This window comes from Tamandua tetradactyla, chromosome 3 (assembly GCF_023851605.1).
Source record: "Tamandua tetradactyla isolate mTamTet1 chromosome 3, mTamTet1.pri, whole genome shotgun sequence".
NCBI lineage: Eukaryota > Metazoa > Chordata > Mammalia > Pilosa > Myrmecophagidae > Tamandua > Tamandua tetradactyla.
In genome coordinates, this window is record NC_135329.1 from 113,029,592 (window position 1) to 113,056,907 (window position 27,316).

General features: G+C 35.8%; 1 protein-coding gene across 2 annotated transcripts in view; it reads left to right on the plus strand.

The window, feature by feature from the left end:
* ARHGAP15 (Rho GTPase activating protein 15) overlaps positions 1–27,316 on the plus strand; it is a 612,447-nt gene that overhangs the window by 157,027 nt on the left and 428,104 nt on the right. Inside the window, exon 7 of one of the 2 annotated variants that reach the window (XM_077153695.1) lies at positions 7,929–7,964. The exons of the other annotated variant lie outside the window; for it this stretch is intronic. Within the exon in view, the coding sequence (XP_077009810.1) occupies positions 7,929–7,964 (36 nt within the window). The remainder of the gene's footprint in view (positions 1–7,928; positions 7,965–27,316) is intronic. 2 annotated transcript variants of the gene reach the window in all.

Genomic DNA, 27,316 nt, shown 5'->3' on the forward strand with positions numbered 1-27,316 from the left:
TTCACTATTGTTCTGTGATACTTATTTTTTGGTGTAAATTATCTTCCCTCTTTAGTAATTTATTTCAGCGCTATCAGTTGCATTTGATATCGCACCAATAATAGGGTTTTCATTACCTCCTAGCCAGCTTTTCCTTTTCAATAGTGAAGTAGGAGGGTGACCTGGTTTTTTGGTCTTTGTAAATAACCTCTTTTACCACCCTGTTTATATGTTTATTCTTGAAATTTTAAAAATCCTGTTTATTTTTCATTAAGTTGACAGAGTCAAATTCAAAATATTCTTAATGTGTATTCAAAAATTTTTGAGCTCACAAAGGTTATTTTTATTAATGGCCATGTCCTTGATGATCATTCAGTACTATATTTTTCATCTTCAGTAAATCCAACTTTATGTGAAATTGCTCTTCCCTATTGATTTTTCTTATATATCCTTTTTTTCTTTGTTACAGTTGATGAGATAATATTAATATAATTGTACTATTGACTATAGTCCATAGTTTGCATTAGGGTTCACTGTTCGTTTTGTGCAGTCCTAGGATTGTTTGTTTTAAATTTTTATGCTAGCAACAAATATACACGCTAAATTTCTCCTTTTAACCACATTCAGCTATATAATTCAATGGTGTTAATTACATCCACAATGTTGTGTTACCATCATCACTATAAATCACCAAAACTTTTCCATCACCCTAAACAGAAACTCTACGCCAATTAAGAATTAACCCCCCCCATTCCCTCCCCCAACCCCAGACCCTGATAACCTGTATTCTAATTCTTGACTTTATGGAGAAATTCCTTATTCTAATTATTTCATATCAGTGAGATCATGCAATGTCTTTCCTTTTGTATCTGGCTTATCTCAGATGCAAAAATTCATTTATATCTCAAAAACTTTCTCTTTCCTCTGCATTCTTAGTAAATGCAGTTTTCTTCTCCATTGTTGCATAATTTTTTGCCATTTTAGTTCTGCTCCTTTCTGCCTCTAATAATATTTTAATTCTGCTATTGTGTATAGAATTTCCCTGCATTGTTTTCTAACCTTTGCCAGCCATATGTACCACTAACTCTACATAAGCCCTTAAAGCTAATCTTCCATTTCTGGCCATATAAATTCCAAGTTTTCTTTTACTGAGAAATCAATACAGGTGCATTCCTAGAGGTTCTATTTCCTATAATAAAACTTCACCTTCCCCACCCCCACAGACACGTCTTTTCTCTCTACCCTTGAAGCACTTGGTTCTCTTATCCTAGTTTGCACTCTTTTTATTGCACCCAGGTTTTATATATTTCTCTGATGGTTTTTGACACCTTCAATTCCACTTGAATCTGAAAACCTCACTCTCTTCCACTTTAAAGTTGTGGGAATATCAATGAGTCAGCTAACATTTTCTATTACATGTTCCTTTAATTATAAGGCCATGAACCTATTCATGACAATTTCAAGTTTGTTCTTCTTTTGCGCAAACATGGGCATGCATCTAAAATTCTCTAGAAGTATTAACAATCCTGTGTATTCTTTCAAATCCGCAGTCATTGTTGATTTCACTCATCAAGTAATAGCTGTCATCTTCTCATGCCGGACCTGTCGCCATCTTTAAAGTTGATGGTTGCAGAAGGAGATGGGCTGAGAAAAGGATGGGAATGGTCTTGGCGGCCCTAGAGAGAGAATGGCTTTCTTAGAGTTTAGGGCTCTCACTGACTGACAGTCATGAATCTCTGTGTTGGGCAATGCAGCCCCAAATCTCTCAGGCTGGAGGAATGAGTGGGGGGTAGGGGTTTTTCTTAATATCCATTCTTTTTCTTGCTGTTTTTATTCTGTTTAAGAGATCTAGGAATGTACTAGCTGCTCATCTCAATCCAGGTGATCTGTCAAGTACTTAGGCATACTTATGCCTCATCTTTGAGGGAGGATTGGATATGTTCAATTTCTAGTATGACAGCAACTTGATCTCTTGTGTTTTCATGAATGTTTTATAGAAAAGTGTTAATCCAGTAGGTACTTAGCCATCAGATCAGTCCAGACTTGCTGTAAAAAGATGATGTTTCCATAAATTTAAAGTTCAGCCAGACTGAATAGTAATTTTTTCTTGTTTTAGCCAATATGACAACAAAGTTTGACAATTGAAAAATAATAATGTCAAATGTAGATTCTTTTCCTTACATGTGTCCAAGTGCTTTGTCTAGATTTTTAGCTTTGGCTTGATTCATTGTACTTATATGTCATTTCTATAGACTTGATATGCATATATATATATATTATATATATATATATACATATTATATATATATACATATTATATATATATACATATGCAAGTATGTAAAAATATACAAGTGTATAAATACAAATGTACTAATTATGTATACGGCCTTGCCTATATGATTACTCTATTTCTGTTTGGAAAAGCCTGCATTATTTTAAAACATTTCTACTTAAAATCGTGCTGCACTGATATCTTTGTTTTATAGTCATTGACATCCAAAAAATAACTTTAATTCAGTAAACTATATGATAACATAGATGGAAATAATGCAATGAACTATAATAGAATTTAATACATATTTCTGAATAATTTAGTGGTAGTGTTTGTTAGCAATTTGTAATAACTTCAAGTAGTATAAAATGTTTGTAGTAACTCCAGTTCTTTTTTTTTGTTTTGTTTTTAGAAATCATTCCATTCTACATATGCAATCAGTAATTCTTAACATCATCACATAGATGCATGATCATCATTTCTTAGTACATTTGCATCAATTTAGGAAAACAACTAGCAAAACAACAGAAAAAGATATAGAATGTTAATATAGAGAAAAAAATAAAAATAATAATAATAATAATAAAAAAGACACAAACAAACAAACAAAACTATAGCTCAGATGCAGCTTCATTCAGTGTTTTAACATAATTACATTACAATTAGGTATTATTGTGCTGTCCATTTTTGAGTTTTTGTGTCTAGTCCTGTTGCACAGTCTGTATCCCTTCAGCTCCAATTACCCACTATCTTACCCTGTGTATTAGTTAGGGTTCTCTAGAGAAACAGAACCAACAGGAACACTTGCAAATATAAAATTTATGAAAGTGTCTCACGTGACCGTAGGAACACAGAGTCCAAAATCCACAGGGCAGGCTGCGAAGCCGATGACTCCAATGGATGGCCTGGATGAACTCCACAGGAGAGGCTCACCAGCCAAAGCAGGAATGCAACCTGTCTCCTCTGAGTCCTCCTTAAAAGGCTTCCCATGATTGGATTTAGCATCACTAATTGCAGAAGACACTCCCCTTTGGCTGATTACAAATGGAATCAGCTGTGGATGTAGCTGATGTGATCATGACCTAATCCTATGAAATGTCCTCATTGCAACAGACAGGCCAGCGCTTGCCCAATCAGATGAACAGGTACCACAACTTGGCCAAGTTGACACCTGTCCCTAACCATGGTACCCTGTTTCTAACTCCTGCTGGACTCTGTTACCAATGACATATTCCAAGTTTATTCTCAAATGTCGGTTCACATCAGTGGGACCATACAGTATTTGTCCTTTAGTTTTTGGCTAGACTCACTCAGCATAATGTTCTCTAGGTCCATCCATGTTATTACATGCTTCATAAGTTTATTCTGTCTTAAAGCTGCATAATATTCCATCGTATGTATATACCACAGTTTGTTTAGCCACTCGTCTGTTGATGGACATTTTGGCTGTTTCCATCTCTTTGCAATTGTAAATAATGCTGCTATAAACATTGGTGTGCAAATGTCCGTTTGTGTCTTTGCCCTTAAGTCTTTTGAGTAGATACCTAGCAATGGTATTGCTGGGTCGTATGGCAATTCTATATTCAGTTTTTTGAGGAACCGCCAAACTGCCTTCCACAGTGGTTGCACCATTTGACATTCCCACCAACAGTGGATGTGTGCCTCTTTCTCCGCATCCTCTCCAGCACTTGTCATTTTCTGTTTTGTTGATAATGGCCATTCTGGTGGGTGTGAGATGATATCTCATTGTGGTTTTGATTTGCATTTCTCTAATGGCCAGGGACATTGAGCATCTCTTCATGTGCCTTTTGGCTATTTGTATTTCTTCTTCTGAGAGGAAATTGTAATTGGGTTGGCTGTCTTTTTGTTGTTGAGTTGAACAATCTCTTTATAAATTCTGGATACTAGACCTTTATCTGATATGTCATTTCCAAATATTGTCTCCCATTGTGTAGGCTGTCTTTCTACTTTATTGATGAAGTTCTTTGATGCACAAAAGTGTTTAATTTTGAGGCACTCCCATTTATTTATTTCTTTCTTCAGTGCTCTTGCTTTAGGTTTAAGGTCTATAAAACCACCTCCAATTGTAAGTTTCATAAGATATCTCCCTACATTTTCCTCTAACTGTTTTATGGTCTTAGACCTAATTTTTAGATCTTTGATCCATTTTGAGTTAACTTTTGTATAGGGTGTGAGATACGGGTCCTCTTTCATTCTTTTGCATATGGATATCCAGTTCTCTAGGTACCATTTACTGAAGAGACTGTTCTGTCCCAGGTGAGTTGGCTTGACTGCCTTATCAAAGATCAAATGTCCATAGATGAGAGGGTCTATATCTGAGCACTCTATTCGATTCCATTGGTCGATATATCTATCTTTATGCCAATACCATGCTGTTTTGACGACTGTGGTAACTCCAGTTCTTAATAACAAACTTCTACAAAGCCCACTTACTAATTATATGAAACATATTAAAGATAAAAAATTACAATGCATAGTTTTAAGCCATATACTATGACATTTTAAAAACATTAACTTTTTCAAAATATGAGTTTAGTTTATTTGTAGAAATTTATTCAAGTTTGCAAATTTTCTCTCTAACCTTAGCTACTTTTAAAATTACTTTTTAATTTCTTATTTAAAGTTCTAGTCATTTCCAAACTTTTCATTTCCATATTTTTATTCCTACAAAACTTTATCCAGGTAGCAATTTCCTCTCCATTTATTGCTAATTTAGTCCCTGATGATCCCAAAGAACCTAGAACAAAGTTTGGCTCATAGTAGTGTTTCAATTGTTCTATAATCAATAATTATTTTCAATACTTTTTTCTAGAATTTAGCAATTCTTACATCATATTATTACTGAGAAACACCTTTAACACGCACTTTCAAGAAAAGGAAAGCTTTCTCATTCAGTCACCATCAATTTTATTGGGTCATTATTTAACCTTTAATTTCAGATTCTTAAGTATAACGGCCTGTACATCTTTTATTTCCTGTATAAGTTAGATGAGCACTTTACCTCATTAAGTATTCTTCTATTTGGAAAATAAATGATATACAACTTTGTTAGCCACTCTATCTGTGATAAGCCAGTTGTCAGTCCTGCCTGATTTCAAAGTTCAGAATATTAGGGGTACAAAGCTGTCTAATAACTAGTTGTTTCCGCAGAGGAAAAAAAGAATCCAAAGTACTACATTAATTTCGTAGTTGCCTTAAAACTAGCTTGTCTCTGGGTCTTCTCATGTGTATTTCATTAAGTCACATTCTGTGGTATAATGTCGCAAGTTTGGAAATGCAGAAACTGTTCAAGAAATTGATTCTGTTTGTTCTTTCCGTTCAATAGACCTTTGATCTAAAATGTTCAGTGGTGCCTGGCTGCTCCACGCAAGCCACTTTTAAACCATTTTTCCACATTGTAATAGCCTTGTTATCAGGTTGTGTGAATTCATCCCATCACATTAGGAGGAAGACGTTAGACTCTCGCTGCACAGCCTAATAACTGTTTTGTGTTACTGGCCAATTGATTGGGTAACAAGACGACAAACCACGTTTATAATTCTGTTGTTTTGCAAGGTGGTCTTAATTTCAGAATTTCACCATGACAGTCATAAATTTTGATTTCCCCAGGACACCTTTCCCAACAGGCTTTGAGAATGTAACAATGCATAACTGGAAAATGCCACAATGAAGCAAAAGCCGCCGCTCTTGGTAAAAATCCTGAATCGAGAAGAAAGCGCAGAGGAAACCTTTGTACACAATGAAACAACCACCCCCACACAAAAGCAGAAACCACACATACACACACACAAAAGGCTGAATCTCTAGGGGGGAAAACAAAACCAGTAACAACTTAGGAGAAATATCAAAGTTCTCCGGGCAGCTACTGTCAAACCTTGGGCAGTGAACAGCTCCTGAATTCAACTTCTGAGTAGAGGAAAGGAGATCCCAGGGCCCCCAAGGCTGACCACACCTTCTCTGAACTGTTGATTTTACAGTTGGCAAAGGATTGGAATAACATGTTATGTTGATGTCTGCTTCACATATTGTTGATCTTGGCAAAGATGAAACAAGTTCGACGATTAATGTGAAAACAGTAATTTAGAAATTGTTCGATTCAACATAAACAAAATAAATAGTTGATGAGCTGAATTAATTTCTCTGCTTGATTAACTTTGTACATGTGAAAACAGCCCCCTGTATTTATTTGTTTATTTACTTATCTGTTTACTTATAAAGATCCAGTGACCACATTTTCCCTAAGGTAAGCCTTTTGCTCTTTAACTTTTCATCCCCAGAGCAATGTCTTAGTCAATTCCTGGCTTTATTTACGTAAAGAACCTTCTAGGTCTACTCTTCTATGATGGTGCAGTTCTTTGGGCCATAGGAGTCTTCTAATAAACCAATTTGTCAGTGCACATACTATTCTGGTGAGAATGCACGACTCCTTTAAAATGGTGGGTAAGCCCTTTAACACCAGTCTTTGGTTGGTTGTTTGCTGGACTTAACCAATTCTTGAGCCATTGCCTTTCCTAGGATGCCATTACACTGCCTCACTTCCTAGTCACATCTCTCCCATACTTTACAATCCAGTTCTTCCTTGAGTTCTTGCTTAATTCTCACAAGTAGAATGGACTCCACCCCCCCACACACACACATACACCCACTCTAAACTTCCAAAATACATGTGAGCTTATAGGGATTCAAATTAAATGAGATAAGGAAGCAAAATGGAAAGCAACCAGTAAGCATTAGCTGTAGTTAGGAAGATCATTTATTCAGTGCACTGTTACTAAACTAATCTTATTCTTACCCTTTACCAGCCTGTCTGCTGAGGACTGGGGACTCAGCACTCTATCAGATACTTCACATGTCATTTCTGCTCATCACCACCAATCCACCAAATCTATAATCTGGTCTTTTTTTCATTTGCAAATGAGGAATAAAAAAGATTCACAGAGGGGTCAGTTAACTTGCTCTTGTGGCAGAGGTGTAATTTAAATCCAAAGAATACTAAAGTGCCTCGACTATCCACACTGCTAACAATTAATAATGCCTCTAGATGAGGGTGTTGCTGTATTTATGTATTATAATTATTATTATTATCATTAATCCTATTTGTCAGACACTTTTTTCTTACTATTTGACATTTTATTCATATTTTCATATGCCTGTGTGATATTTCTCTAATTGCAATATGAACCTTTGGAAAGTAGATGTTGCAACTTTTTTTTTTAACCCTTTCAATGCTTGACATAGTATCTTGCCTGGTGATGCTCAAAGTTGTGTTCATTCTTTGTTCGGTACAATTTATGTCTTACTAATTGTAAACTTACATCAGCTCAGCTTACATTAGGCACACAATAGAAACTGACCAGAACTTGCAGAATGGTTAGAAATTTCTTCCCTGGAGGCCTAACCACACCGCCTTATTATTCTTCAGTTTGCTCTGATGGCTTCCATTTCTTAGTGTTCTCTATAGTATTTTTGTTTTATTTTTTATATTATTGCAGTTTGTATTTTTACCCTAGTGTTTATTGCAGTGCTTAGACCCTCCTTAACTTTCTTTGCTTCTTCCCCTATGATATATCCAGGGAACCTAAGGGTGGAAATGAATTCATTTTCAGCCATTCACTTTTTAAATAGGTTTTTGTTTGTTTGTTTTCCTGGGCAGGCACCGGGATTCGAACCTGGGTCTCTGTCATGGAAGGTGAGAATCTGCCTGCTGAGCCATTTGGCCTCGGCCTCCCCATTCACTTTTTCCTTTGTTACACATGTCTTGATAAGAAAAAAAATGAGCAGTTTCATAACATATCATTTGATCATTTGTTGCTTATTCATTTGCATATATGGCAGACATGGCTTGCTAATTTTTTGAAAAATGAATATGAAGTAGATAGATTCAGAGACTCACATCACGTTCTAGAATGTACCAGTCATGCCTTAGAATTGCGCATACTTGGGCCACATTGACAACTGTCTGACTATTTGGTGTTTGAGCAAATAGAATTTTTAAATCTTGAGCTGTTAGCTATCTTGGGGCGTCTTTCACAGGGCACTTTCAAGCAGCAAAATAATAAGATAAACACATAGAAATCACTGCTCTGCTTTGTTTTCCAAATCCATATATTCAGAGCCAAACCTTGGAATTGTCCATATACATGGTGCAATAAGGTCACAGAACCCATTTTCATCAACAGGAAAACCTTAGGGTTTTTCTCTAGTTAGCATAAGTCCAGGGTAAAATGGTCTATGAAATCTTCAAACTCTGACTCTGCATTTGAGTTTGTCTATCAACTTCTGTGGCGGCCTTTTGCCAGCCAGTTTGTTCCCTGTGGTTTACTTGGGAAAAAGGACATAAGATATTTTTCTACTCTGTGAAGCTACACAAGTCTGGCAATTCACAATCCTATGCTTAAATTACCTCAATATTTTACTCTATTAATAGTAGCAGGTCTGAGATTCCACCAAAGGTAATGATATGGAAATAATGCTGAAAGCCATCCCCTTCAAGTTATGTTAGTTATAACTCATTTCTGTAGAATGCTCCACATTTCTATCCTGAACTATATGGAGATTTTCTCTCACATAAAAGTAAAGTCCCAAATAAAAGAGTTCCAGAGTTGGCTCATTCAGAAGATCAATGATATTGTCAAGAACTTCCTGCCTTGTCGAGTCCAGTTTGTCAGCTTGCCTCACTCATGGTCACACATTGAGTTTTGCCAGTCCAGGCAGCCCATGCAGACCTGAGAATGTTAATCAGAATAGGACTCTCTCTTGTATCTCTTGAGGATCAATGAAACCTCTCCCAGTTGGTCTTTAGCAAGCCTGCCTCTTTCGTCACTGCACTAGAAAGCACAAGGAGATTGTAGGTGCTACAAATGACAAAGGAGGAGGGCTGACAACCCCCCAAGCTGGGATTCTACCAGTAAAGGAAAGAAAGAAATGAAATGGCTTTTGAGTAAGTGCCTGCCAAATTTGGTTCCTTTTAGACTCTGCCTTTGGGCATTATCTACTGTTCTTCTCATATCCTACCCCAAGTATCAAATTACCTGGTCTCACTGCAGGTTTCCTTCCATTCCCTAATGGGAACTATAGTTCCACAGCCCCTCAAATATTTCTGTCCTTTTTCCATTATGCACATTTTCAACTATTTAAATAGTACTAACTTGACTACTGCAGCAATGTAAAAATATAGGAAGTGTTCTTTACATTTAATAAAAATAACCTTTACCTTTTGGCCCAAAAGTCACTGCTAATTCACAATCAGGTTTTGAGGTAAGAATTGATTTTTTTTTTTGTTCTTTGTATCTAGCGATGCTGACACATTTTCTGGACAGACTACATGTAGGATAGATTAAAAGAAAGCAGATTTAGCATATATGGAAGGGGCTGTTTTTACTCAAATAGCTGAGAATTTAGAGTCCACTTATTTAAGTACAAATGCTGCCTCCCACCTAAGTCGCTTAATCAGGATGCTTTAATTTCCACAACTGCTAAATTTAGATAATAATACCTGCCCCCATCTACCTCTCTGGGAAGCTGGGAGGATTAATTAGATAAAGTATTTAAAGCTCCTCAGCGAGAAGTGGCATATGCAAAGATGTTGTTTTTTCCAGGGAAGAATGAAGTAGCGTCTCTTTTATGGACAGACCACACTTCTAGAATTTTTTCCTCTTATTCATTCAGCTGAAGTGCCAATTTGGTGGATTTTAATTCATCATGTGAGACCCTTCTCATTCTCAAGTAGTTGCACTTTAAGAAAAGATTTTCAAGTATAGCCTCAGATGATGGGAACTTCACGTGCTCCCTGCGTTTTGCTAAATATTTCAGAGCATTGCTTTGCAAATTAGTATTTATGCTGGAATCCGGTAAGAAGACTTGCATAAGCAAGCATGACTGCATTGGAGATTGTGACCTAGGGTGGTCTTTGAAGCCACTCTCAATCCCAAATTCTTCCATGAAGCATTTGTTAATGATTGTACTTCTCACTGATCTCTTTCCTGGGAAGCGCACCACCACCAGTCTTCACTCCTCAGTTTAGAACTGGTTCTCAAACGCAGGGCATCTGAGTTCAAACTGAGTCCTCTTTTTAACTCACCAAACTGCTCAGAGGTCACTTAGCTTTGAACAGGAGCAAAGGATCCTCTTCTATACACTTAGAGTAGAACTGGGTCCAGTCAGATCATTTTGGGCATATAAAGAAGACAAATGGAGAGCACAATCTTTATTCATGCTCTTATAAACCTTATTAAATATTTTATATTTAAATATCTTTTTAAGCAATAAGTTTGCATATTTGCATAGAGTCAGAAGACTCTAGCTCTCATTTTCTTCCAGAATTCTCAGATTCAGTTACAGAGTTAACATTTATCAACTTTTTCCACCTACTTTCATTTTTTTTGACATTCCATTTTATACAGGTTTAACTATACTTCACTATCCAGTCACTATGCTGGACATTGAACACCTTTGTTAACTCCTATGTCAATGATTTTTAGTTTAAAAACTCAGAAGGTCCTTGTATATTTTGATGACTGTAACTGCTATTTAATGTTAACAAAACTGCATTCTGCCCAGAATGTGCAAAAACTCTTAGAGATGAGATTTTTTTTTTAAAGGAATGGCTTTCTGTTGAAAACAGACTGAAGTTCATATATATAAGCCTTTACTCTGACAAGGAAACTGACATATTAAAATATATATATTTGTATTCAGGTAGAAATATGTAGTAAATACTCTTGTTTGCACCTGTTCAAATGATGACTTGAATCATTCCATCACATAATTGTTTAAGAAACCTTAAATAAGAGTCTCTTTCTTAAGATTTTTGCTTTTCTCTTTGTACATCATTGGTGTGAGAAGGCAGATGGAGTGCAGAAGTAAGAGAACATGGGCACATATTTATTTGAAAAATGCACAATGTGTCTTCGTGTGTAGAGTTGAGAGTATTAGAAATACATACAAAACATTCTATTCCATCCTTCAAGCCAGAGCTAGGGGTGGATGTTCATATTTACACAGTGGTGTGTGGAGACTGTGCTCAGTTTCTCAGCTACTTTAACTTCTCTTAAGGCCAAACTGTTGATTATGAATAAACAATTGCCTTGGCTGGCCAGCACATGGCTCTCACCCCAAGGGCATGGGTGCCTCCATGCTAAGATGTGCAAGGAACTTGGGTCCCAATTTTGCTATCTTTCTCACAGCACTGCATTTCAGCCTTCCGTCAGTTTTTATTTGCATGTTTGTAAGGGGAGTTTTATCTTCCCATATCCTGTAAGAAGTTTAGCATTAACTGAATTTGCTATAGGGCAGCCTTCAATGTTTGTCATATTTTAGTATAATATGGATGGGCTACCATGATTCATTTACATAAACAGGACTGTGGAATTTGGTGATGTTGGCTTTAAAACTTTTAGAATTATTTGTATGTCTATCCATCTCATTTGGCTATATTTACCTATCAGCTTTTGTGAAAGGATAACAAGGTAGTAAAATGTAGATTTGGAGCCAGACAGTGCTTTATTAGAATTCATGCTGCCCCTCATTCTAAAAACTCGCTGAGCCTCAGTTTTCTCCTGTCTAAAATGGAATTAATAACACTTGCACTGCCAGGTTGTCATGAAGATTAGAGCTAATAAACATGAACACAATGTGATAGGAAGACTTAATGATTGATACATGTTAGATCTTATCATAATCTGTGTCCCACCAAAGGAGAAAAGTCACCATGTGTCCACCAGTTGAGACCTCAGAGTTCTTTTTTAGGATCCCTGAAAAACTTTCCTCTCTTTACTCCTATGTCATTGAATAAATGTCAATAATCTTAAAGTTAAAATCCATGGTTCCCAGAAACCTAGTTACAAGGTAATAAGGTGAATAAAGCCAACTTGAAGAGAACTAAGATGAGCTATTTAAAGTGGGGTTGTCTCCTCATTTACAGTAGGATTACTGCACAGTAACTACCAAGCTAGTCTTCCCTATGAGACTGAAGAGCACGGCAGCTCTGTCTAGGAAGGGTTCCAACTACAGTGTACACACATGCACACACACAACTGAATTTCTGAAAATTACTACCACGGGGATAGATGAATCAGAGAAAGAGAAAGAAAGACATGGTAAACCATTAACTTGAATTTGGTAATGGGTACGTGGCTATCTGTTATATTATTTTCTGTACTTCCACATATGAATGAAATATTTTATGATCGAAGGTTTAAGAAATTAAGGAAACAAGAAAATTGGTCCATTATAAATAGTAAATGCATCATTAAATATGTATAGATAAACTAAAATATGTAGAATTTCAAAAAAGAGAAAATAGACCAGGAATCCTTGAAACTGCCTTGACCATACTGAACCCATCATTCTAACAATGAACCCTGGACTTTATTAGAAAGTTCTAGGAGAGGGCACGTAACCTCAAATCCTTTAAGGACTGAGAGACTATGTGACTGCATAGTGTCATAATTGCCCATTAAAATGGGCAAAGGCAAATTGCAGTTGGCTGATATAGAAACTAACCCACACTCATCTCTCAACAAAAGATACTCTGAAGCAAACACACTAGTTTTAGGTGGAAAAGAGAGAAATGGACATCAGGGTGTACTCAGCGGCTTATACCAAACTTGCCTGCCAGCCTTCATGAAGTTGGAAACTCAGGAGGAAAAGAAGCAACAGAGGACGGAGGAGGTGGGGAACATGTCATCAGTAGGGAAAATGTTCATGCTCCTGTAACTTGCCAGAAACATAGATTGGAAAAAAAAAATCCATGGGCCATATCATGTCTAGATCTATTTATCACATCAACAAACAAAGGAGAGGAGGAAAAGCACTTTTGGACTTGGTGATATTGCTCATTGATCCAAGCCACATATTGGGCTCTGACCTTGGCTCATAAACTCTTCTATACTTGCTAGAAGCTAGAAATGAGGATGGTTGGAGATAGACCTGGCATGGAGAGAAGGCAAAAATGCTTCTTTCCCTATATTGTTGACATATTTTTCCCTAGTGATGGCAGCTTCATTCACCCAAAAAGCATTATTATTTTATTGTCTTCTTTTGAAGTGTTCACAGACAAGAGGGACGTCAAGACTAGCCTTTTAAAAACTAAGTTTTAAGGATTTGCTGAGAAATTTGGAGGTGAGAAGACAAAATCATGGTTTTGAAGTTCACACATATGCTTAACCACTACCCCTATTCTACCAAGTAAAGTGAAGAAAATAAGTATCAAACAACATTGAAGAAGGCATTTGCAATTTAGTTATTGATACAAATGTATGGCAAATGTAGACAGAGCACCCTCATTTTTTTTGCAAGGAGAAAGAATTAGTAGGTATATTTAATAATAGACATATTTATTGCATTAGTAGATACATTTATAATAAAAACTAATATAGATAATTTATATGTACCTTACCATGCATTAGACTGTAATGATTTACTTGTGTTTATGGATTTATTCCTTAGGACAGTTTTATAAAGGCAATACAATTATACCTATTTTACAGTTCAGGAAAATTAGGGCTCAGAGATTTCAGGTTACTTGCACAAGTTCATGCAATTTGTTAAATGTTAAATCTAGGCTTGGATTAGGGCAATCCATTCATCTAGTTCTTGATCTTGATCACTGTACTGTACATATAATGAAGAAAATTTAAAACAAAGAAAACATTAAGAGCTAATCCCAGATATTCAGAATACATTAAAATATATACATAAGAAGAACAAATTACAAGACGTTATTAGTCTATATTAATATAAAAAGACCTAGAGCTGTGATGAAGTTTCTCATAAAAAGTCCTAAGCAGTGATTCAAGATCAGTAATATTACAGCACAACACAGTAGCAAGACAAGATTTAACTTATGGTTAGGGCTTTTTTTTGCAATTGAGAATTTTAGATTGGTAATGGAGCCACGTTTCACAAGTCCTTGCAAAGCCCATGTACGGAGCAGCACGGAACTTCTTTCAGCAAGACCATCAGAAGAGAGAGCCCTGCACATCATAACTTTTCCAGAGAAAACACCAACCCACAGGAAGTGGGTCTAAGTACCCAACTTCTTGAATATTCTAATGAAGCTGGAGATCCTCTTCACATTGGCCAACTGTTAATTGCTTTAGTAATGAAATAGCTAGTCATCTCCTAGACTAATGTACTTCCTCAAAATGTAACTGCTTTACAAATACCCCAACTTTCCCAAGCATTTGGGGCTAGACTTCAAATATTCCAGTTGTCATTTTTAAAAATCCCTCCTTTGAGATAAATAAAAGAGGAAAACTTAATATTTTATTTTTTATGCTTTTTTATTGCTTAACCATGCACATGTGTTACCTTGCCAAAAATATTTTTAAATCTTCTATGAATCCTGTATTCATAAACCTATATAACTCCATCCTCAGACTAGATTCATCTTGGGATAAGGTTACTGTTTATTATATGAGTTCTTTTTTTTTTAGTTGTCTTATGCTGATCTCTTAAAAATTACATTGCCGTTCCCCTGGGCTTGTAATTTGTGTCTACACTAAAAATATTGTTTATGATATATGCAAATTTTGTTTTTTCCAAAGAAAAGCCTACAGACTTTCAGTCTGTCCTCCTATAGAAGACCCACTATTGCTTTGATAATAATGATACTGATAATTTTAAAATAATAGCAGAAATACTACGACAGGACATTCATTCATCATTCATTATATAAGATATTAATCTTTACAACATTATTATCAGGTAACTATTAATTCCCCCATTTCAAATATGAGAAAACTGAGATTCAGAGGAATTAAATAACTTTCCAGATTTCACATAGCTAATAAATGGGGAGCCAAAATCTGTACCCAGATGTGTTTTTCTTCAGAGCTTATGCTCTTTTTACCTTAGCACAGTCCTTATAAGTTTGCCTCTTTCTTGGATTTGCTTATCTTTTACTTTACATGTCCTTAAGAACTGCCTCTCCCCTGGTATCATACTGTAATCCTCCTTTTTCAACACAGTTCTGTGAAAACAATCAGTGCTTGTTGGGAACAGATAATTTGGGAGTATTGATTCTAAATTTGTCATTGTTTTCCATGAAAGCTAAGCGTAGACTATAAATTGCCACTCACCACATAAAGTTGATGACTTTCTATGCCCAAATGATTTGACAATTTGTGATTTTCCCTCCCAGGAGACTTTTTGCTAACATTTTTCAAGGCAAAATATTCAATCCCTGTCTAAAATGATCAAAATTTGCCCTCCAGCAAACTTGTAAATTTTTGCAAGAACTTGGGAGACTTCACAAGGCAAGAGATCAATGATTTCACACTGTTCTGTACCCACCACTTTCTTCAATGTACACAATTTATTTTGAAACTGCCAAGATGAGAAAGTAAAACTTTAAGGGACAGGTAAGGAGCATTCCTATATTTTAAATGTGTGTTTAATATACAGGTGAGCAATCTGTCATCAGAAACCTGCAGAAGGGGGGAAATTCCATTCCTATATTTAAAAAACTAATTCAGAATGGAAAACGCATGTCTCTATTCCTTTAATATCCTATTATGTATACACAGATACCCAAAAATATTTTGGGTTTTGTGCCTCTGGCGTCCAATGTTGTCAGCCTTTGTTGCAAATCAGGATTTAGGCAAACTGCCTGAATGTGCTTTGCACTGCTGCTCGTTATGCCAAGACATAAGATATTTTCTTCCTCCATGTAAAAATATTAAACTGTTCAACACTGATTTTATGAATTCCTTTCTGTTTTCCAACATTAAAAAATATAAATAATTTTAACAAATAATAAGCTAGACTTTTATCACTCATTCTCTTCATCCTTTCTGTCCTTTTCCTCTTCCTGCATCATAATGCAAATATTGTCCATGTTCAGCTATTGATCTTTTATTCTTGCTACAATTTCTCCTTCAGAAAACTCATCCATTCTTACAGCTTCAGCTTTTCTCACACTTGAATGGTTCCCAAATCTCTGCCGCCAATCCTTTTCTCTCATCTGAAGACCAGCTATTTACCTCCACCTGTTCACTGGACACGTGTTACTTTGATGATCCACCACCTCTTCAAGCTAAATATGCTGAGACCTCATTTCACCCTAAGCCACCACCTTCTCCTGATTTCATTTTTTTTTTATTTTCAAGAATAGAAAATGCTTCCAACCACCTATTTTGAAACCTTGGACCAAGGCACAAGGAAAACAACTCAACGTGTACAAGAGGCAGGTATTAAACAAGGGTGCAGTAGCCCAGGTACAGCTGAGGGACCTGGGAGACTTCACCCCTTGCCTCTCAGTACCACCCAATGGTCACTGTATAGAAGAGCAGGCCCAGTTTTATCAGATCTAATATTTCAAAGGGAAACATGTCTTGATTTTATGGTGAAATCTATCAGATGTTTAAATGCTATCAACTTTTAAAGAAAATTTCACCACATGGAAGCAACAGGAACTGGACTGTAGGCATGTCTGTCCCAAGAGCTGTACTATACAGGCACTGAGCTAAATAGCATTTGAAAACCTATAAATAAATAAAAGGCCATTGGTAGGTAGGTTCTCCTGGTGATGATAATGATGATAGAAAAACAGAGTCAAAGCAACAAAGTAGAGCCATTCCAAGACTTTAGCTACTTACATTGTGTTTTAGGTAACTGGGCTAAATGCATTTCATCAATTAGATATCCACTAGTCAACTGAAAGTATTAAATCTGAAATTAAGTATCACAACTCTCTAAGTCAGTGGAGAAAAAGCAAAACATAACCAAGAACTGTAAAAAAATGGTCGTGGACTCCTCAAAATATGCCTCAGGTTATATTTCTTTCTTTCAAGGTTCCTTTGGACATAAAAAGGCAAATTTCCAGTCTAATAGTGGTGGATTTCAGTGAATGTACAGTACATATATCTCTAATTCTTACTTTGTTCTTTTACATTTTTTTAAGCTAATGTGCATTTTGGGGTTCACATAACAAAGTTATCATAATAAGTTTTTGGAAATAAATATTACAGACTTCTCAGATCTGACTTTTGGAGATTATTCAAAGAGATACATCATTCTGATGCTATAAAGAAATCTTGTGACCAGATCTCTTAAGACATCAAAAAGGCATGGGCATATGAAATTAGCACATGTAAATTTATCCAATGATTCTTACAAAAGAAGATAAAAAATTTGATTCACTATCTCTACATTTGGAACATTTACTTTTAAACCAAATATTGATTTAAAAAATTAAACAACGGTGGGAACTTGATTCAATATACTTTTCTCTATATACTGGAAAGCGTATTTTTAAAAATAAAGAAAACAAAAAATATAAGCATACCAAAACCTGTTTAAGATTATAGAGCCAAACAGTCAGTGCAAATTCCTTGTCAATTACAAATAAACTAAGTAACTTAATAAATAATACAAAAGTTGCATTTTATGTGTGTGTATGCTTTAGATATGGTCTATTTATCCTCAGATAACTTCTTTACCTAATTCAACTGGCTAATTGATTTGATTAGTGTATCTTTAAGGGTGAAAATAGAAACTACATTGCATGAAATAACTGTGATACAGGAGCTTTTGAATATTTCAGGGTTGCCATTGATCTGTGTGCATTCTCTTTTAAAATTTGAAAACATCTAATATTTTGAAAGTAGAGGATGTGTATTTTTTAACTTGAGAAAATAAATTTCCATGTTAATATAGTATCAGTTTATTGTACTTCAAATTTCCAAAGCAAAAGCATTTCAGAACTCTGAACGACTATATTTAGAGTGAGAACTACATATTCCATGCAGATGGAATCAGTCCATGAATATATGTGGGTATCATTCTTGCCAGTCCTAATAAAATTCTATCTTTAGAGTGTTTGAACAAGACTTTAGTTATGCATGAAAACTGCAACATCAAACCATTATGTACCCTTTACATGTAGATAAAATAAGTTTTGCTTCCATACAATATTTTTAAATGTTGATTTTTACAAAAACTTAAAAATCCCCTGAAATCTGAAATGAAAATTCATGATGCACAAAATTATGAAGGAAAAGTATATCAACTCCAAATACCCCATAACTTTTTTAAACAAATTCTTAGCGTTGTGAGTTAATCTTTCTCATTTACACTTGCCCAGTGTATTTGAGTTTACAAAGTGCTTTCACATACAATAAAATATAGCCTTCACAGTAACCTATTGTGAAAGGTGTTGTTGTTACACTTATAGTGATGAGAGAAGACAGTCTTATGTGGTAAATAAACATCTCCTTGTCTCACAGCTAGAACAATGGCAGAGCTCAAACCTGAAGACTGGATTTTATGAATCCCAACCTGGAGTGTTCTTTTTAATAGGCTATGTATGATCTGTTACGCCAACTTGTCAGATTCTATTTCCCTCCATCAGTTTTATCCACACACAAATCTGTGAGGGCAATGTAAATGGGAAGATTTCAAATTTTTTAATTATTCTATTAATTTTGACCCTTACTGAATTCCCAGCTTTGTCTGAGCATGGCCTAACTAGAGTGTTAAATACATATAATGAATTTCTATGGAAGTAATTTTATTTTTCACTTTTTAATTACTTCATAAGGAAGATTGCTATGATTCTAAGAAGACAATAGGAACAAAAGGAATCCCAGTAACTGGGCAGGAATCAAAGGTTTTAGCGAAATAGAAATAGATAGGTGGGAAGACAAGTATTTATATATATGCATACATGTGTGTATGTATATATAGTCAGATGTATAGAGGCCAGCCTGGACTGTAAATCCTCAGTTCTTAAGAGTCCAAAGTTCTAGAGGCTGAATGGCTTGACAAGGTTTTTTGAGAAAGGAATGCTAAGCTGAACAACTGTTTAATTTTGCTACATAAACTGGGATAAACTTACTCCATACTACTGTAATTATCTAGCCACACATGTTAAGTTAACCTATTTTTGTCTAATATTAATATAAAATTTGCCTAATGCAATATAAATTATATTAGCCCCTAGGAGAGAAGTTTCCTTTTGATTTCGATGGAAAATGTGCCACAGACATTAGAATAGATCAGACTTAATCTAATTATCTGGCTTTGTAGTTATTTACAACAAGCGTTTTCTTCCCTTCTTAAAATCCATTTTGTCTTCTACTTGATTTCACTGTAGACTTGAAATCCCACTTTCTGACATCAGCCTGTCACCCTGAAAATAACTGATGTCACAGATATGACACTGAAAGTTCACTTCAGAGAGGAAAATAAGACAGGCTTTTGTGGGCTTCGCCTGAGAGTTGTGCTGTTTGTATGTCTCCAGGAGAGGTTGCTCCTCAGACTCGGTTCACCCCTTGTGGGCTGCAGGGTGCCCAGTGCAGGGTGCCCCGTGCCCCATGCCTGCAGACTGGGCTTTCTGCTCTTTCAAACTCTGGAAGATTCTCCTCAAGTCCCTGATGTTCCTTGATGGTTCTTTGCACACTTTGTGTGAGTACTTTTTGCCTTTGATGAGAAGTCCAAAGAACCAGGCCTAGTGCAAGCACATATGGGAAAACTTGCCACGCAATTTCATAGTACGTAAATCAGCCTTACAGACTGATGGAAAGTGTCATTCTCTGGGGAGAGCGTCACTCAAATATATGCACCCTCAGTTATGCCTTGTGTACATCCTGTGCCTCCGAACGGCACCCAACCATTTTTCCTTTGGAGTCACGTACACAATATGCAGAACAGTTATGCACGGGAATCCATGGCAACAGCACATACAACTTTGTGGACTTTATTTGAAAGAAAAAAAAGTTTAATTTTTTTCAGTTTTAACTTTTTAAATGATACAATTCATTAAATGTCTTTTATTCAAAATTTAAGAAGAATGGTGTTGTGCCATTTTGGGAGCATTATCTGATATTGGCATTTTATGAATCACATGAAAGTTATTCACTTTTCCCTTTAGAAAGCTTCAAGGTATCTGCCTACACTGTGTGCATGCTCATCCGCAAGAATAGTTTCTTCTCTTTCCCCCAGATACCTTGGGGCTTTTTTTCTCTGTAGGTACCTGAGAGGACTGTGTAAGACCTTATCTACTCCATCCACTCTTAGCTCCACCTGAAGGACAAAATCCCTAAGATCTTGAAACAAATCCTGATAAATACATGGAATTATTAAAGTTGCCATCTCAGCAGAAGAGGGTTGCCGCTGCCTTTGTTCTCAGGGGAATACATATTTCACCCGGTGGCAAGACGCTCAACTGCTGCCACAATCAGAATTCTCTGAAATGCCTTTTAGCTAATCATCTTTGAACATAAGCCTTTGTTGTTGAATCAGGGACCTTCTAGATGTAAAGCGCAGAAACCTTCTTTTAATATGTTGCTTTTTTCCCCTCCAACTTGCACGAAACCGCATCAAAGCCTGTCACCACCAACGGCAAGGTTCAGTGATCTGTCAGCATTCACCCCTGATGAAGACAGTGAGAGAAATCCATAGCTCAGGAGAGTTCAGGAGAGAACCAAACAGTGTGTTTGCAAAAGAGCATTTTTATATGTTTTCTTGTGACAGCACTAGTTTAACAGAAAATAGTTGGAGTGTGCCAAAGAAAAGGAAAAAAATGAAAGACAGTAGTAGTAAGTTAGGCTAGCATGACATGATGGATCTGAGCTATGACAAACTGAATTGGAAAAAAGCTTCCCTGGGGACCAACTATACCAGGTTTGCTGAATTGTATTTCTTGATTTCTTACTGTGCAACAGTGCTTTTTACTGTTAGATTGACTAGGCTTCAGAATATTTTTAAAATTGTACAAATCAAAATCCATGTAGCTTAAAAATGAAGGATGTAAAAGGTTTAGGAGTTTGATGTATTGAAAGGCATTCTGTATTCCCTCATGTGAGTATTAAATATACACTTTGTCTGTTTGATGAATTTCAAGTCTTTGTGGAAGGCAATACACACGATAGCAGTTTACAGGGTTGAAAACCCTGGAAGCAAAGAGAGTATATGCTGCAGATTCAAAGCTTCTTCCCTATTAAGCCCACCTAGATGTGCCCTGGAATTGCAACACGCAACATCTGCAGGGTCTCACTTGTTCTGAGGTGTTTCTATAAGGACAGGTAAAGAAACCTTAAATCTGGTACTCTCTTAACAAAGGTGTGATGCGTTGTCCTTATTGGTTGTCCTTTTAATTCTTACATAGTAGCTTTTGTATACATTAAGGTGAGGCCAAAAAGGGGGAAAAAATAAGAAAAGGAAGAGGAAAGGAGAAAGAATTACTTCAGCAGCCACTAATTGTGCTAGTTTTCATGTACCACATAACACCAAATTACTAGACAATCTGGTTCTTTAATAGAGGCACCCATAACAACTTTGAATGAATATCTGCAGGAATGATTTTTGGGATTTGAGCTACCAAGGCATAAAAAGTTGGATCCCCTTCAAAGAGTTTACAATCAATTTGAATAATTAACGAAATTGTCAGAGTATGATGTGGTAAGTACCGAGTACTGGTTAAACTCAGAGTAGATAGCAAACTATCTAGTAGGCTCAGTCAATGCTGCACCATAGATTTTCCCATCATCTATTTATGGTCCAAGAGAAGAAACAGAGGAAATGGATGATGGAAGCAAGTTGGTAGAGATACAGTAAAATAAAACATCTAAGCACCAAAGAATGACAGCTAAATGATAAGAACACTTTGAAGTAGGAAGCCAGACTGATATGCCTAAAACTAGTAATGTACATAATGTATAGTTTACGTGTTAGGAATAGAAACAGTGAGGACAATTGCAAATTTGAGTTTTGTGTGTCCCATCTGAAAAAAAAAGGAGCTGATATTCAGCTATAGCCAATTGATGCATTCAGGTACATGGGAGCAATATTGCCAAATCTTCTGGTTTTTCAAGACAAGCCAGAATTTGGATGTTTATATGAACTTTCTTAATTTCAAATATTAACAAATTTTTAAAAATTTTATGCATTATGTGGGTCCAGTAAAATATACCTAGGAGTTATGTTTTAGCTCATGTATTTTCCATTTGTGACTTTTTGTCTGCCATAAAGAGCTAGCATGCCATTATTTATTTATTTATTTATTTATTATTTATTTATTTATTTTGCGGTGCATGGTCTGGGAATTGAACCCAGGTCTCCCGCATGAAAGGTGAGCATTCTACCACTGAACCACCTGTGCACCCAGCATGCCATTATTGATACACAATGCAAAAGAGTTTCTGAGTTTGGGAATGTGGGGGATGAACTGCTCTGGATAGTTATAAGATCCAAATAGTTTTAGCTGTACATGGCTAGAGTAAGTACTGAAAAAAGAAAGAGATTTGGAAGTCAAGGAAACAAAGGAGTTGTTGGAGGTGTAATTTAAAGTAGCTGGGATGGTAACAGGAAATGAAATAGAAAAGGATAGCATCAGCCAGGTGTGGACATCATCAAGGAATCAGAAAGATTTGTCTAAGGGCTTTAGAGGACAGAGATAAGGAAGCACACAGGGTGTTATAAAGCTGCCAATGAGATCATCAATGAGGATATATTCAATACTGTTCTATGGCCCACAAGTGGCCTTGAGCTGATCACAACAGAATGCCCAAGGGCTAGGTAAAAACATTGAGAATTATTAATGAGAACAAGGGGGTGAGAAATTTCAAATGAATTTGGCCTTGAGAGCGCAAGTGATTTTTGAGTTGGTTTGATTATTTCCATCAAAATATACCAACTCCTTTGGTTAACTGAATTCAGTTCATTCACAAAAATTTTATTATATACTGTTTGTAGTTTATTAGATTAAATAGTGAGGAAGCAGGGGATCAATAATGACTATGGAGATGTGTAAGACCCTCTACCTGTCCTCAAGGTGTTTATGCAGAATAGCAGCAGACATGTACACACACACACACGCATCTATACTTTATTATTATTTTTTTAATGTTACATGCAATGATAGAAAGGCAAAAAATTCTCTGTGGTAGTTAAAATGAAAGGATTGTTTTCAGAGGAAACTAATGCATTTTTGAAACCATAATTCTAGAATACTACAGTGCATTATTATCTGGTCCATCCTTTTCAGAGAATCCCAGTTGCAAGCTGGTGGAAGAGATATTGGGCAATTTAGAAAGGCACCCTTTCTTTCCTCTCCCTCCTCCTGCTATTTTACTAAGATCTGGTTGAGGTAGCACTCAGCAAAGGTGCAGTGAGATAGATGTTCTAACTAGGCTGAGTTGATCTGAATTCAAATTAACTAGGTTTGAAACTTTCCTCCTCTTCATCTACCTGTTTTTATCATTGCCTCGTCTAATTAGGACACCAAAGCCCACTTTCCATCTGACCCCAACAAGTTAGGAGCTGAGGCGATCATGACAAAGTAAATTCTTAGTAAAGGACTCCAATACTTTCAAGAGCTGTACCTGACTTTTGGACAAAATTAAACAATATCCTAGTTAAGTATGTGAATCGAGCGTATTTAAAACTTTTAGAATGAAAACATTTTAGAAACTGGAAAGTTGTAACCACCTGTCAAAAGAAAGTCCATTTCTCAGTGGTGCTAATTGACAGCTGCAGCGAAATTATTAACTAGTGCAAATAAAATGTGGCATTGCTTTCCTATAAGCCTACCACATTCTTATTTTGATATGCAGTTGTTTGAACTTTGCAATGATTTTCCAATTTCATCAGGCATTTGGTGTGAGCATTAGCTTCCAGATTCATAACTTATACTGTAGAAGGGGAAAGCTAAGATAAATCTAACAGCTTTTATATACATATTGTTGCTGACTTTTAAGTTAAATATTTACCAATGTATTTTTCAATATATAATGCAAAAAGATGCCAATATTATTCAATTATTTTGATACATTTACACCTTGAAATAAGGAAATAATAGGTAAGTCATCCTTATTATTCATTTACCATTGGTTTGTATCCTCACTGATTTGGTTTTATTTATGTGTAACTATGCATAGTTCAAAGCCTGTTACAGGCAACACTAATAATGTTATTTATATACTTCACCTTGTCCATTTAAATGAATTGTTCTATTTATAGAGTAACAGCCTGTAAAATTAAATTAAAAATTTTAATAGAAAATACAGTCCTCTTAAAAATTATTTCAGTAGAAATAAGGGTAATTTTTACTCATAAATTACCCCCGAAGCAACTTTAAAAAATCTTTTTTAGTTCCAAAACTTTAAAATAGTCTTATTGATTCTTTAAAATAATAATTTATATAAAATAATTCATGGCAGAGTTTTCAGTACTTGAAAATATATTCTTATAATAGGAATTTTACAAGACCATTAATTTCAGCAGGGCTAGGAAACACAGCTATAATTCAGGAGCTACTGTTGATTGTTTCTAGAAATATATATTGACCCCATTAGTTTTAAGTGATAACATTACTAAGTCACAGAATTAATCCAGCAGTACCAGAATTAGTGATTGTAATCAGTTTTTTTTCCTTCTAACCCTTCCTTTAGCATTTAGAATTCACTTAACTTATCATACATAAATATAAATGTATATCTTTAAATAAATTATCTTAGAACTCTCATTTTTACACTTATTACAAATGAATAACAAGGGATACACCATTGCCTAAAGTATTCTGATAGCTACAGTCACTTGTGCATGCAGTTTTGGGTCTGGTGGTATTGATACAACCTTCTTAGATATTATCCCATTAAACAAGAGGCCACTCAAGGTCCAGAGAAGCCTCCTGGGCAGATAATTATTCACTAAGTCACCTATTTTATAAGTAATGTTCTCAAGGAAACCAGGCAGTTAGCAACAACAGTAACAATTACAGCAGTTAATATTTGTTGGGTCCTCGTTATATGCCAGGTATGGTGCTCAACTCCTCATATATATTAACATATTTAATTCTCACAGTAAATAAATGAAAACAGCTTTGTGAAATATTTTAGCCAGATTTATAGCTGTTAAATACGTAGAAAAAGGCATTTATGTCTCCATTGATAGTTTTTGTCTTGAGTCCTATAGATATTAGGGGTTGGCCTCATAGAAAATACCCCCAAACAAATCCATTTTGCACTAATAAGAGTGCGATCTAGATTCATTTTGGCAGAGATTCAATTCAACCCTGATTTCAGAATTTAAAACCATTCAGTATATCAGAGATGCCAGGCTTTATTTCTAACGTATAATTCTAATGTATAATGATAAGCAGGGACTAAAAGTTTCTGAGATATGGGTCCTCAGGATGGGTGTTCTGAGAAGTGACTGAAAATAATTAATGTGTCACAGATATTAAGGGTTAAAAGAATAACTTGATGATGGGCCATTCATACTTAAATCTGGGTTAAGGAATTATTTAGTGACAGCTACTTAACACAAAATCCAAGGAGAAGCCTTTATCTCCTTTTACTGCTATTCAGATATAAATTTCATACTTAAAAAGCAGAAACATCAGCAAGATCAGGAGTATATGTTTGGATTACTACATAAAACCATTTAAGTGTATTTGATGAAAATTCACTAAAGCTTTGGAAATTTAACTCAATGGTAGGCTGGTTTTGCTCAACTTTTAATTTAAAACTCTTTTTGTGTTAACCATAGTGATAAATGATTATCTCCCCTTCATTATTCCTTTCCCCCCATACCTGCATCTTAATAAGTATCTTTAAAGATCCTTAGCAATCTCTGCTATTTACCTATCTTGGAATCCAGAGCAATTAAGGTTATGAATGGGTTGAGAAACACTGGCAAGATATTGCAAAGTTTAACACAGTTTTCTTGGAATATAAGCACTAAGTAAACAGGAATAATATTCCCACAGGTTTTTATCTGGTGCTTCTCAAACTATGACATTTTATGGATTAATAATTAACTTTTGGGAAGTCAGTTAGGCTTCTCTCTATTTTATTGATGGGCAACATATAACACTAGGTGCTGTAACAAAAAAATCCAGAAGTATAGAATGACTTACACAGGATACAATTTTGTTCCTCACTCATGGAAAGTCCAGCATGGGCATTGCTGATTGGCTGGCTGTTTTAGGGCAGACACTGAGTCAGGGACCCTGACTCTTTGCATGATGAGCCCAGCATCTTTAACACATGGCTTCTAAGTTCACTGTGATCATCTGCATCAAGCCAGTAAAAGAGGAAAAAAGAAGAGGAGGGGCATACTTGGACTCGGCGTAACACACATCACTTCTGTGTATGTTTCATTGGAAAGAACTCACCCTTTAGAAGAAAAAAGGGAGTTGGGAAGAGCAATCTCTGGGAGACAGCCACTGCTCAGCAATTAAAATGTATTAAGGAAGTGAGGCCATTTAGCTTGCATGGATAGTTAGCCATCTTTTGCCAAAGGCATTCCCAAATCCAGAAATATCAGTGATTACCCCCTAGACTATGGCACTGACCAGTGATTGGGGACTATGGCTATCCTGGCATTCAGCCTAAGAGTCTGGTTACTAGATTACTGGTTTCTGGCCAGTGGAAATCTGGACAAGTGATTTGAATTGAATTTGTCATTGAATACTAATCTAATGACAAGACATTTATTCATAACAAAATCACAACCAGCATTTATGGAACACTCTGTGTCAGAAGTTGTTCACTTAATATATGCTAGTTTAATTAATATTTATAGTAATGCTTAAAAGCGATTGTTTTATTAGCACATTTTACAGATGGAGAAACTGAGACACAGGGAAGTAAGTAAATTCCCCAAAGCCATATCAATTGGAATCAGGAGTCAAACCTAAGCAGTTTGACTCCATCAGACTATCTTATCTCCCAGGAAAGGTAGAAGAAATGTCATTTAAGAAGGAAGTGAAAAACTGGGGGCATCAGTTTCCTCCAGAAAGAAATTTCTTCTAATTAGATTTAGCATAGTTTACACAGTTTATAAATTATGAAAGTGAGTGCATGGGTGGTTCAGTGGTAGAATGTTTGCCTTCCATGCAGAGACCCGGGTTTGATTCCCAGAACATGTACACCCCCCACACACACACTATATATATTATATTATATATATATATAATTTATGAAAGTTCAAGTCATTTCCAGCCTACAAACTCCAAAGCCCTTGTTCTTTTCCCTGGAGATGTTTCCCCAATGCTATGTGGGTTCAGCAGAGGGAAGTATTTTAATGTTGCCT